General features: G+C 36.0%; 1 protein-coding gene across 3 annotated transcripts in view; it reads right to left on the bottom strand.

The window, feature by feature from the left end:
- Window positions 1-13,754, bottom strand: part of LOC114871290 — an 80,307-nt gene that overhangs the window by 14,187 nt on the left and 52,366 nt on the right. For 2 of the 3 annotated variants that reach the window (XM_029177012.2, XM_029176993.2), the window contains exon 3: window positions 10,927-11,019. In XM_029177012.2, coding sequence (XP_029032845.2) covers window positions 10,927-11,019 — 93 coding nt within the window. Of the gene's footprint in view, window positions 1-3,165; window positions 5,020-10,926; window positions 11,020-13,754 lie in introns of those variants that run through there. The other variant, XM_029177022.2, reaches the window with a different exon arrangement.

Below are 13,754 nucleotides of genomic sequence, written 5' to 3'. Positions count from 1 at the left end.
TCCTCTTCAAATGAGAGCTTGGAAGCTTGATAAATGTTTCCCCTCCTATAACGCCATCCGCGGCAATATAACGAGAGCCTAGGAAAAATATTCACTTGAAAGCTTTTATCAAAAATTATCACCATCTGATAAATAATTGCTTCTATTATCCACCCTAATCACAATTTTTATTCAAATTATTTTTAGCCAAAAGATTTCCATAAAATACCTATTACTATACAATTATTTAAATTCAAATAAAATACCTCAACGCAGCAGCGCGTCCTCAAGTACACAAAGTTTCTTACTATCCACCAAAAAAACAGCACAAATACCAAAAAAGGCATTCGACGTACGACGACACGAGTATCATGACCAAACGAGGAATTAAAGGGAGCGAACGAGCCTAGTTGGTCGTTCGATCGCGAGGCAAGATCTGCGAGTGTGGTTGCAAATGCAAAAGGAAACTCATCACGCCCACGCACTCTCAATTTCCGGTTACATAAAACGTATGCAAATTCCGGCTATGTAAATCGGATCGGTAACCCGAACGAAAAGCCGCGGTTTAGTCATCGTATGAGAAGCGATCGACGAACGTTCCATTTCTCGTCTGCCATGAATGACAGAACGATTTCGAAACGATCGCACCAGTTTTAACCGACCATCTTTGTCGAGATGCGTTCGAAGGGATTGTGTAAAATGAGAGAAGAAAAAAAAAATAGATACCATGAATAAATGGCGATCCTGGCAGGCGACTGCACACTCGGGGCAAACGAGTTCGTTTCGTAACTAATCCTCGATCGACGATCGTAGACAGACACTGAATGTGTAGAAAGTCGGGGTTGATTGCTCAACTCGTAGCATTTCGAGAGACAGAGCGGCAGGAAAAATGTTAACGAAGATGGAAAAAAGGGTATGCGAACACGAGCAATGGATAATTAAGAGAATTCTAGATCAATGCAAGGACAATTACGAAAAATCATTCTTGGTTCGAGGCTGAAGAGAATTAGTATAATATCTGTGGAATTTTTATTTATTTTGAATAAAGAAATATTATTAAAAAATATTAAGAAAAGTATTCAACTTCCTTTTCTTTTTTATTCAATTTTTAATTAAAATAGAAACCTCGAAAAAATTATTAGAATATTCTATTTTGTTATTTTGAAAAATAATATTAAAGGGTAATTTAAGGAGCAAAAATTATTTTTTTTTTTAAATATGAGATGACAAGAAAACTATCGAACTTTCCTTCTCTTTTTATTCAATTTTTAATTAAAATAGAAATCAAGAAAAAATTGTTAGAATGTTTTATTTTGTTATTTTGAAAAATAATATTAAAGGGTAATTTAAGGGTCAGAAATTATTTTTTTTTTTAAATACGAGATGACAAGATTAAATTATTCAATAAATTGCACTGAATAAATGAACGGCACGTGTCGGAAGTGATTTATAAGAGAAAGCTAGGTAACGTTGTGTACTTGATCAGAGGAAAAATCAACGTCGAATTAACCGCAAATGATGAGGTGAAATTTTTCAATGAAAGTCGTTCGATGAGTATCGAGTGCCAAGAGTGGTGGCAGGGGTATAGGATAATGACAGATGTGGCACAGCCGTGCAAGCTGGCCGATATAAAAGACGACGATAGTCTGACTGGACGTCCACGTGTATCGAGAAGGATGTTGCACCTGTTCGAAGCAGGTTAGCCTGGTATCGAAAAAACCAGACGGCTTGCAGTAACTACATTGCTGAGCGAGTGAAATCGATGAATGAAACCGAGCCCTTGCTCTAAGATTAATCTCAATAACAGATTTCATATTTGCCACTGACTGGCCTAACGTTTGGCTCCGAGCGAATTCTACCGGTTTCCCATTGGTAATTCAATACAGCTATTTTTAATTCATTAGTATAGATAAAGTACAATTTAAACTCCCCTTAAGCCACCTAGGTGTTTAATGGTATAATTGAAATTTTACTTTTATTATTAACTTGTCAATGATAATAGCGATAATTAGATCATTATGCACTATAATAATAAAAAATAAAAAATAAAAATATCCAGTAATGTAATAATCTAATATAAAAATTTATTTCTAATTCTTTTTTCAAAATTATTATTACTCGATATTAGCTTCTCAAATTCTTTAATTTTCCTTATTAAACTCTCCAAATTAATATTTTGAATTATAATGAAAAAGAACTGAGCAAATCTTTGTTATACAAGGGTTCGGGTATAAAGCGAAATTTCCCTTTCCTTTTTATAACCATGGATGATTTATTACCTCGATAGAGAATCGTCATCGAGAAACGCTTAACTGCTGTTAGCCGCTAAGAAGATAAAATCACGTCGAGGACGAACAATCTCTCGAGTGTTACAAACGCAAGAAATTGAACGCTAACGACATTTCAAAGAGCGGCCATGTGGATTTCCTTCGAGTGCTTTCACGCACACCTCTGCTAATTCTTATCTCACCAACCTCTTAATGCATTCTGAAGAACCTTTTTTTTTATTAAACAAAAAAAAGTGTCACAAAAACCTTGTACACCTTCAGCGACCGAATAATAACAACATCCAACTTGTAACAAATAAAAATTGCAATAAATTTTTCTTTCTTTAAAATTTAAAAATAAAATAAAATAAAATAAAATAAAACAATGAAGTATAATATATAGAGTAATGTATATATTTGTTGATCTCTAAATAATGATCGATCCTTTTTCTAAAAAAGTAAGAAATATATTATAATGCATTTTTTAATCCTCAGATGGCGGACCATGGAGAAAGCCCAAATTTAATTTTTTAAATTTTACACTGTCCCAATAGATAAAACTCTTTTGTTTAAAAATGGTAAATTTAACTTAAAGTTAATGAAAATAAAATTAGGGCTTTCTCCATGGTCCGTCATCCGAGGGTTAAGAAACTCATACTATATTTTCTATTTTTCTAGGAAAATTATCTTATAATTATTTCCATAAAAAACAATTTATTATATTAAAAAAATATGTAACACTAATAGTGACAAATGTTTGCAAAAATATGTAGGTTTGAACAGACCTCAAGAGGTAGTTGAAAATTTACATGTCCCGACCTTTAGCAGCGAATCAATGATTGGAAATGAAAAATTTTGCAACAACAGCCTCGAAGATAATTCGCGGAAGCATTAAATCGAATTAATAGGTGCAGCATACTTTTCGTAGATCGTTCAGCTCGATATTGGACGGTGTGTCCTCTCTTTCCATTCCGCTATCATCTTCTTCCTCTTCTCGCGTCGCTCCTTCAACTTCGACCTTTGCCACCACCTCGTCCTTCTTCTCGTGATCGAGCGGCGTCGGCGTCGCCGACGCGTCCTGGCGAACTTTTATCCACTTCAACATTTTCTTCCGCAATCTTCCCGATCGCTATCGTCTTTTTTCCATTTTCTTAAATACCACTTACATTTTTATTTAAAAATCCTCTGTATCGCTTATAAATTATCGCGTGTCATCTTTGTTTCATCTCAAAATAATTTTTCTAAATTTTTTAAATTTTTCTTCTTCCTAGTTCTTCAGAATCTTAACACCATTTTGATTCATTAAAAAATCACGACGAAACAATTCTGCACGGTTACAAAAATACTTCCAAGGTCCGCAAAGTTCACACGCGAAAGATCAGGCAATTTCCGCCAGTCGTTGGTTTAGAAATCCGGATAAACGGCACGTTCGAGATTACAGACATGTTTCCTCCGTCTGATCCCGAGCAAATAGAAATTTTCGCTCCGCTACTCGCGGCCAATCCTCTCGGGGATAGATACGTATGTAACTCTGTTTACCGTGTCTACACGCTCCACGCTTCATCGCACCTCTGCACTTGCCAGTTTACTCTCCGTCCCCCATTTCAACCCACTTTTTTCTGTTTCCTTAGAGCGATAGACCGTTCTAGGCGAGGAAAAACTGTCTTCCCCTTATCTTTTTTTAATTTCCCCTCCGATCTACCTTGTACGATTAATAGCGCATCACGGGAGTTGATTTACAACCGGCAATAAAGCGATTTATCGCGCAGGACGATGAAATATTAAGGATAATCGTGGATGCCGTTGGACAAACGGCTTTCACGGAAGGAAAGGCGAGAAAGAAGCAGCTCGTACGGGAAACAGGTGGCCACCTTCTGAAAGACTGCCGGCTCGATGATCCTCCGCGAATATCGAAGAGGGAGAATCGTACGCGGCAATTGCATGCCGGATGTACAAGGGGAACCCGTCGCCAGACAAGTCGTAGACTCGATTAAAAACCATAAACTCGTTTGACGAGCGAACTTCTTCGATCTACCAGCTGAACAGCTTCTAACGATCCTAAATAAATATATCTTTGTCCTCTTGGAATATTAAACACTGTAGTTTCTCTTGTTTACGAATGATCACGAGGAGGAAATTTTTAGATGATTCCTAGAAGCGTGACCGAAGGATTCAGTTTTCTGAATGAGTTCGAATCCTTTCTTCCGGGCTTCAACGACCCGTTGCATCTTTCGTTCCACTTCGCTGTGCCACGTGGTTCGCTCCTCGAACTGACACAGTTTTCTTTCAATTCTCGCCGATACCACTTGGAATTCACGATTTTTCACGGTTAATTCAGTTGGAATCATCAGCTACTTCCGATATAGTTCTGGCGTAGGTTCACTGGATTCACTGAACGATTTTTCACGATAAATCACTGGTTCAATTTCGATCCCTTTCCAGAGAACGTGGGATTTAATTACAGTCGATGATGATTTTCCACTTTGTTTTAAGAGATATTTATAATAATTCTGTTGCATGTCCGCGAAGCCAGCAGAGACACCGTGAACTTCATCGACGCTCCACTTTTACCGTCCACCAGGGATCGACTGTCGCGAATTAATAAAATAACTGCTTTTCGACCCTCTTTTAATCGATTCGTGGAATAGAACGAGGGACGGTGGTTGGTATTGTGGGGGTGGTTTTAGGAGGGATCGTTTTCGAGCAGGGAAAAGGTTCGATCGCGTCGTAGAAATGTGGGGAGAACGAACACGAGACTACCTGCACGCGGCACCGTGCGCTCGTACCTGAGAGCAGCGGCTCGCACGGTGCCGAGGAACACCCCCCTCCCCACCTTTCCTTTTGTCTCTTTTCCTCTTCCTTCTCGCCACGTTGACCCCTTCTTTCCCCTACCGCCGCCACGGGCCCAACGTAGACCCGAGAAGCCAATGACGTCACCTGGTTAGCTGTCCTACGTTCACCAACCTGGAGGCCCAATCAGGAGTGTATTCTTCGGGTTCCTTCGGTCGACCTCTTTTCTGAGAGAATCTGGGATTATATTTTGGAGTTGATTTGGTACATTGATTGCTGCGTTGGAGTTGTTGGAAATTTTATTAGATAATACTTTATCTGTTGATTTTATAATATCTTGTTATCTCTATTTTTTTCTTTATAATTTAAAATATTTAATAAGAGTATTTGTAATTAGATGAATAGGATATTTTTAATAGTACAGGAGATATATTTCGGTGGAAATAACACGTGAAAGTGAACGTGTTAATAATTGAGATGATTAAAGAGGACCATAGAGTCAGCAAGTGTGTTTGAAAAAGGGTATGGGAGCAGGTGTTAGGAACGAATTAGGGGATGGGTTCTAGAGGAGAGAAATAATTCAGTTGATTACGACACAGGTGCAACTAACTTTTTAAGTTTCAAATAATTAGTTTTATAATTTTCATTTTTATCTACTAAAATATTTCTTATATAAAGAAAATAGTAAACAATTATTTATATCAAAATACATGGTATATTATAATTAAATTTTAAATAAAAAGATTATAAATTCAACTCTGACATGGTCAAATTTTTAATTTGACCACAATATTAACGACTGAATCACCGCGCTTTCATTCAAAGAAAACTAAACGGGCCACCCATAGTATTTATGCAAATTATAGATCGTAACTTGGGCAGCCGTACGGGTGATTAGCGGGTAGAAAAAGAGACCGTGCTTGTTCGTTTGGTCATCGTTCCATTGCGTGTGAGAAGAACTCGAAAGAGTCGCGCCTACCACGCGTTGAAATCACTCTCTACGTCCCTGAAGACCACCGCTCCTCTCGTAGAACTACGACGACAGTCACAAGGAGAACGGTTCCGTGTGGTCGTAAAGGTGTACGTGAATCGTACGAGAAACACGAGAGGTCCGTACTACGAACTCTCCGAAACAAAAGCCAGTTCTACATATTCAACCTGGCGTACGAGATACGATTGGGTTCTGTGTGTCACCAACACAATGGTAACGACAGGCCTACCCGAGCTCGACACGAAAAACCATGGAGGAAGGAAAAAGTGGACGCCAATACCATTCAGTTTACCTGAGGGAACCCATGGAACAGGTATAATTCTATGGAGAATTTTTCTTTTCTTGAAAAATTTTAACGTTCATTTATAAACACTTACTATATTTTTTTTAATGTAAAAAATTAAATTTTTATCATAAAAATCTCTAAATAAATTTAGATTTTCTTTAATCACTAATTACTGAATCTTTTTCTGAAGTGGGCCAGGTCCCTTAAAAATTTTTAAATTTTGGAAACCTGGAATTTAAAAATTTTTAAATTTAAAAATCATGAGGAGGCAGATTTATGCCGATAATTGGCACTAATTATTTATACACTACTTAATTAGCATAATCAATTTAGCTACCATAAAATAAAAAGCAAAGATTATTACAACAGTGATATCAATCGATCATAAGTTTTCAATACTTCCATTCATCGCTACTGTAACAAGTTTATATCATGCAAACTAGTCGTGGGTGTTGTTTCATTTCCAGTAAGCTAATTTGTAATGTATTCCACCTTCGTGTTTTACACTGATAAATTACAGATCTATCGCCATTCTCTTCTCTTTATTATTTAATAGCAATATGTAGGCGAATACGCGTAAGCCAAGCAGCCACTCAAATCGCGTAGGTTCTCTCGTATTTCCTTCTTCCTAAATAAAATTGAATACTAAACGAAGTCCCCACACGAAAGGCTTGTTCCATGAATATTTAAATAGTAATCATTCTTCCTACGTCTTGTGTCACGAATCACGAGGATCGATGTGCACGAACATAACCGGAAACAGGGATCGTTTTCATCGATGTATGGAAACTTCCTTTGAATTTTGATCGAATTTAACATCAATATGCTATTCAATATTCATTTAACCCCTTTGCATCATTTGAAATAATGAAAAATATCCTCTTATCACCAAATTTCTTTTATTATTTTTACCTTTTAACTGGACGTGACGAGTTAACTCGTCATTGGAAAATACTCCTTCAGGAGGAACGACGAGTTAACTCGTCATGGAACTTTAAAGACGACCCACGTAAATTTAAAGTTGATGCATTTATAACCTTTTAATTGGAAATGACGAATTAATTCGTCATATAACATTTGACAAAATGGTGAAATTTATAATCCAATTAATGTGAATACGCGTATATATACGCTCTGGTAATATAACGACCAGGAAAAGTGCGTGCTTATAATTAATGAGCACCTCATTAAAATGAATTACTTAACCCTAGAAAGACCAAAGAGGGAGCCTCTTTAACCTCATCAATTAAAAGATATTGAAAATATAGATATTATTTTTCTCATCTGAAAAATTTTCAACAAATTATTTTTCATTTATGCCTTCAAAATATTATTAAAAAAAGAAGGCATTAAAAATGAATTGTTACATTTGAAACTCGGTCTTTCTAAGATTAATCGATCAACATTTTCTAAGATTACAAAAATTTGTATCTAACAAATAATAATTTTCAGTGCCTAAGTAGAAAGTCACCCAAAAACAAAAGCAATTTGCATTCTTCTTAGAAATCTCTTTGCTCATCAGTACCATGACCAATCGCCAGACCAATTAACGGTACCCCATAAAAATGACATCAAGACAAAAAGTGTAACAGTAAGACAAAAACAATTAGCTTTTCAACGAAGAACCGTGATATCGAGTGGTTTTCTGTAATAGAAGGTGCAAGTTCAAGAGGATCATTGGAGACGCCCGGAAACGAAGGTGGACGGTGTTGATAATAACCGGTGCAACCGCAGTGCCACCGCAAATCGTAGTCTTGGCAGTGAGCAAAATGAGAACAAATTTTCTCTAGTGTTACTACTCGAACAGAAGTCTAACGGGATAACTGTCCAGGTGGCAAACGTTTGCTAATGTCCTCTCTTTGAAAATATCCTTTAATTGCCCAAATGACCGACCATTATCCTAACTGTACTTCGAGGACGAAAAATGAACTCTCTAAGCACGTGTTTCTTGCTTCTAATTAGTATCATTGTAATGGATAAATGTCTTGTCTGATTATGAATGTTCATTAGGATAATGTGAAGCAAAGTAGATTGCGATTGAACTCAGATTTTTGATGAATTCAGGGAGAAGTTAATATTTCAGTAGTATAGGTCAATAATAAGATTTCATTTCCCCTAATTGTTGTGAGTTTCAAATAATAAAATTTGCAATTTCAATTTTTCCATTTAGAAAATTAAAATCAGTGCCGTAATAGTAATTGTGAAATAGGGGGTCACAAAATTTTTTTTTCATATCTTATTTTAGAGAAAATTTATTGTGCAAAATTTCTGCATTCTTAAAGGATGAAGCTAAAACATCTCTGGAGGCTTAGAATCGTAAAGTCAAAGCAATTGACCATGGAAAAGGATCTCTTCTCGTTTCGCTTTAACCCTGAAGAAGGTTTCGACCCTTCGAATACGTTTGTGGTGAATCACCACAAGCTATCTTACGTCAGGTCGAATTCTTCGATGGTACACGTACCCCTTCTCTGGTATGCAGGGATGCTTCCTGTTCCCAGAAGAAAGTTTCATATTTGTCGCTTTCACGATTATACGTGACTGTTTCTTTTTCACTTTGTGACTCAGATATTGTACATTTGCATAAAGATGTTCATATCCTGATCTATGTTAAATATCTCTAATAGAAATATTATTTCTATCGTTGTTTAACATCTAAATTTTAACACCGTATTGCCAAATGGCGTCCAAATTATCCCAAAGCTATAAATAAAAAAAGGATGCCATAATTTTGTAAAAATACTATCTTTCGAATTTCCTATAATAAAGAGACATAAATTTGAAATCCAATCGGTGTTACGAAGGTACGTTCCCTTTGTCAGCCTCTGTTCCTGTGAATTTCGCTAGAAACGGGGTACCCTTTGCCTGCGGCAATTAACTCTTGAGATTGCTAATTAACCCCGTGAGAACAGCAGGTAGAATCGTACGCCTACTTCTCGAATGATGCCTCATCCTCGAAACGCGTTTCCTTCCATGCGGCATCGCGACGCTTCCAAGAAATCTTACGCGCTGTACGTTTTACTACAATGAACCAACGCAATGAAATGGTGGGAGAGACATACTACTTTCAGCTGGTCCGACCAATCGGAAGACATCTGAAAACGTGTTCCTTCTTACCGGAGAAAGGTGTACACGATCTTGGAGGTCCGTTACGATCGCTGCTTCCATCGACATCCAACAGACGCCAATATCGATAATATGCAAATCTTGATATTTTTTCAGAATCCACACCGTGGTTATTTTAATTGGAAACGCAGGGATATCTTGTTAAACCAGTGAATATATGAAAAAATGTTCCATGTGAAAGTTGTTTGGCGCGAAGAGGAAATATATCGGTGGGAACGAATATTTTTTTTAATTATCATTTCGTTGACAACTTTTCTTTGACGTCTACGAGGAAATAAGAAAATAAGGAAAGATACCAGATATAACCGGATTAAATGCAAATTCTGATGCAAAAAATTAATGTGAAAAATAGTAGGGGTGTGCGGGTACCCGAATTGAGTTACAGATCTCGAGTAGAGTTTGAGTTCTGAGGAGAATTCTGTAATTACGGGTACCCGAATAAATTTATATATTGAATGACTTCTACTTGACGTGATTCGATCATTACCCGACCCGACTCGATCATTACCCGAGTGGATCCGATCATTACCCGACGAATATCGTTCAAATTATGGGTCAAACTGACTATAACGCATAGTGTCCATTTTTCAAGAATTAATGAAATTTTCAACTTCAGCAATTTATTTTAAAAAAAATCTAATCATAGAATAATTTTTCAAATGCCTCTGCATCAAAGGTAAGTAAATACACCCTTAAAAATTTTTAGTGAATTCCCAGAAATTCTTCGATTACATACACTTCACCGAGTAAAGCGGTGCCGCTATTTTATAATGCAAACATTATCCTCTGCAAAGGCAGTAAAACAGAGAGAGGCACTCCTTTTTTTCAAGATTAGATTACCTGCCAGAGATTAGCGTTGTAACACGAAGTGGACGACCTACGCAAGTAATCTTTGGTTGTTTTAAGCTCTCGAGTGTAAGATGCTTTTATCTCGAGCCAGCCATTTTCATGATCGTCCTGAGAATTTTTGAAGTGCCAGGGAGTACTTAGAAAAATTCGAAATCACTCGAAACGACACTTTCGCACGATCCTCCGCGTACAACGAGCATTCAAGGTTGTTCGCTTTTGTAACGATCGAGATGTAAAGATGTCAAGGCGGCTGTTAATGAAAGCGACACATGCTTAGGGCTCTTATTAAATCGAGCACAATTGCTTGAAAAGATCGAGGACCATTCGGAAATTTGATAACCTTCCAACGGTTTTAACTCCTATGAGAAAGGTATTTTCAATTTTCTTAAAAAACTAAAGGATTATAAAAAAATGTAATACGAGTTAGTCTAAAAATAATTCAACAAAGTTATCCAATTTCAAAGATTTGGCTCGTGTCTAGGGAACACACTTGGCACGCAAAGGGTCATCCTAAATTTCCATCCTCCTTCACGAACGTGTTCCTCGAGGAGCACATTTAGTCAGGTCTTCTGATAGCTCTCAGAGAGATTCTTTTCCCTTATTTTCTTTTTTTTTTTTTTTTGATAATCTATCTCGCTTACCTTGAGGGCACAGAAGATGCAGGATTCCCGCATGCAGGCGTGTCCTGAAAGTTCCCTGAAGCTTCGGCGGAAGATGTCCAGATGCCATAATACCTGAAACATAAAAAAGTAAATTTTTAATAAGAATAAAAATAAGAACAATTATTTATTAAATTGCTGCAAATAAGTTTCTAATTAATTTCCATTAATTATCAGAAGAGTCAAATTAATAAATACCGTGCTTTAATCAACTTTACAGTATTGTTATTTTTGAAAATTCCCATTTCACCATATTTCACGTTATAATGAATACTAATTAATAATAAATCCGTATAAATACGCTCTCATTAGCCAAGGATTTAACTGGAAAGGTAATACATATTTCCATAATTAGCCCTCTAACAGCGGACCATGGAGAAAGCCCCAATTTTAATATAATTCTGTATTCCATATTATTTTCATTTTCTAAATCTTATACTGTTCCTTTAAAAATTATTCTTTCAATATATTAAACACTTTCTTGTACACTTTCAGTCACGATTGACCTAGACTTCGCTGTTCATGGATTAATTATAATTATCATAATGAAGATTAATGGGAAATTATTACAATACTTTTTTCATCCACTGCATATCTCGTAATTACAATATGCTAATTAATAATAAATCTCATAGAGGCTTCAATTCATTTAGGCGTCAGGCAAATGAAAAATATGGTCGTGCAGGGTGCACGCAATACCAGGAAGCATATACAGTGCTGTACAAAAGTATAACAGCATCTTTTAAAATAAAAGATTTATTTCAAAATTAGATCAAATGACTTGAGATTTTTTGAGAAACTGTTGTTGTCCTCACAGGATTAAAATTGCCTAAAAAAAAATCTCATGTCATTTGGTCGAATTTAAAAAAAGGTATCCTCTTTTGAAGGATGCTGTTCTACTTTTGTCCAGCGCATGTAAACGCAACAAAACACGCTGAGTGAAACAAGCCTGTAGCCACGCACGATAGTAGTTACCATATCGTGGACGCATTATTATTCCGAGGGAAAGTAAATCACAATTTCCGCAGCCGTGTCCTGTCGCATAGCGGAACATTATTTTCGCCTTTCCGGCGTCACTGGATAAATATCCGGTATTCCAGAAGTTCATACGTACCTGATACTTTTGCGTCAAGTACAAATTACATGATATCCTTCCCGTGCAATTTTACTGCTACTATATTTATTTTAACGTGGTTATATTAACCCTTAGTTGGCACTGTGGGTTTTGAAATCGATTATTTTATTAGCAACCAATCATTCTTATGTTAAAAATATCGATCAAGCGTTTATATAGTTGAGGTTGAGAAAAAATTAAAAAATTGACAAATTTTTCTTGAATTCTTTACCATTTAACCCTTTAGCTATTATGATAGTTTTCTTGTAGATGATTTTCTAGAACAAAATGAAACTATACTAAACTTTCTTCTTGTCTTTGTATTGAGAACTACTGAATATCCCATAGTCGCTCGAAAGTAGAAACTTCTTCACCTATTTCCATTAATTATTTGTATTTTATTCATCTAAACAGTATTACCTCATAATATTGAGAACGCAACTCGTTTCAAGGTAGAGCAAATTTTCTTACAAAAAGATGTTAAAAGTACTCCTCATAGTGATCTTTTTAACTACAGTACTTTAATAAACACTAATTTGTTAGCACCAAAAAAAAAAAATGAAATAAGCGATAAAAGTATCTCGAGGAAAGGATGTTTCGTGCAATTAAGCTAATTACAGAATTCGAGATCGCAATAACGAGTACTCATCACGATACGATTTAATTAGCACTAATGGCGAAATGTATTTTTTTCCAGGAGGAAGAAATTTTCTCGAGCAACTTTTATGGGTTACACTTGAAACCCATCGGCAGGTGGCTTGATTCTATGTTAATTTATGCGAGATAAATAGAACACATTTCGGATGATCGACAGTGTGAAATTAGTACACTGAACATTCTAATTAATTTTTTCGTGTTCAAACGTCTTGGGCTGAGAATACGAGGGGAAACTGGTTTCGAACCCTTTATTAATATTCATGAAGAAATAAGTTAATTAAATTCTAGTACATAGTATTCTTGTCCTTCGTTCGCTGATCTATTTGTCAGATTAAATTAATTTGTCTTTCGATTTTTGATAAGGTGCATATTATTTTGATGACATTCTATTAGAGAATAATTAATGAAGAAATTGATTAAAAATAGACTTTGAAATGTGCTGCAATATACACTAAAAATTAAATAAAAAAAGAAATTGAAATATTGACAGATTTGACCACCAGTGGCTTCAACCTCAAATTTTATATAATGAAATAATTAATAAAAGAATTAAAACAAACTTTGCAAATTTTTCGAAAACTCCACATAATACCCTAAATCACCCCATTACGTCCCCAGTGTTATGAGATCAGTTTTTTCCTTCCTTTTTTAAGTGTTATCATGAAAGGAAGATCTAGAAGTGGCGTGTATGTATGCGGGAAAGTGTTTTCATTCAATGGACGTGTTTTGAAAGACTTGTGGGACCCAACAGGTGAACAGGATCCTTCCACCAGGAGCGTATCAATATGGCTCTCAGGTCAGGTCGTAGCACAATACACGAGAGACAAGTGCACGTCTCGGTTATTACGTGCACTTCCCTTCGATGAATAAAAGAAAACGCGCAAATGTGCTTTTGGCAGTAAAAGCAGTACATGACATCGTAGAAAAGGGTATATCCTTTACAAATTTTGCTATTAACAGCGAGCGTACGGATATTTGTATCAGAACAATCTCAGCTGCAATCAGTTTTATTAAATAAAACAAAGTTTTTGTTTTATAT

The sequence above is a fragment of the Osmia bicornis genome, chromosome 3, assembly GCF_907164935.1.
Source record: "Osmia bicornis bicornis chromosome 3, iOsmBic2.1, whole genome shotgun sequence".
Taxonomy (NCBI): Eukaryota; Metazoa; Arthropoda; class Insecta; order Hymenoptera; family Megachilidae; genus Osmia; species Osmia bicornis.
This window is presented reverse-complemented; position numbering and strand designations above follow the sequence as displayed.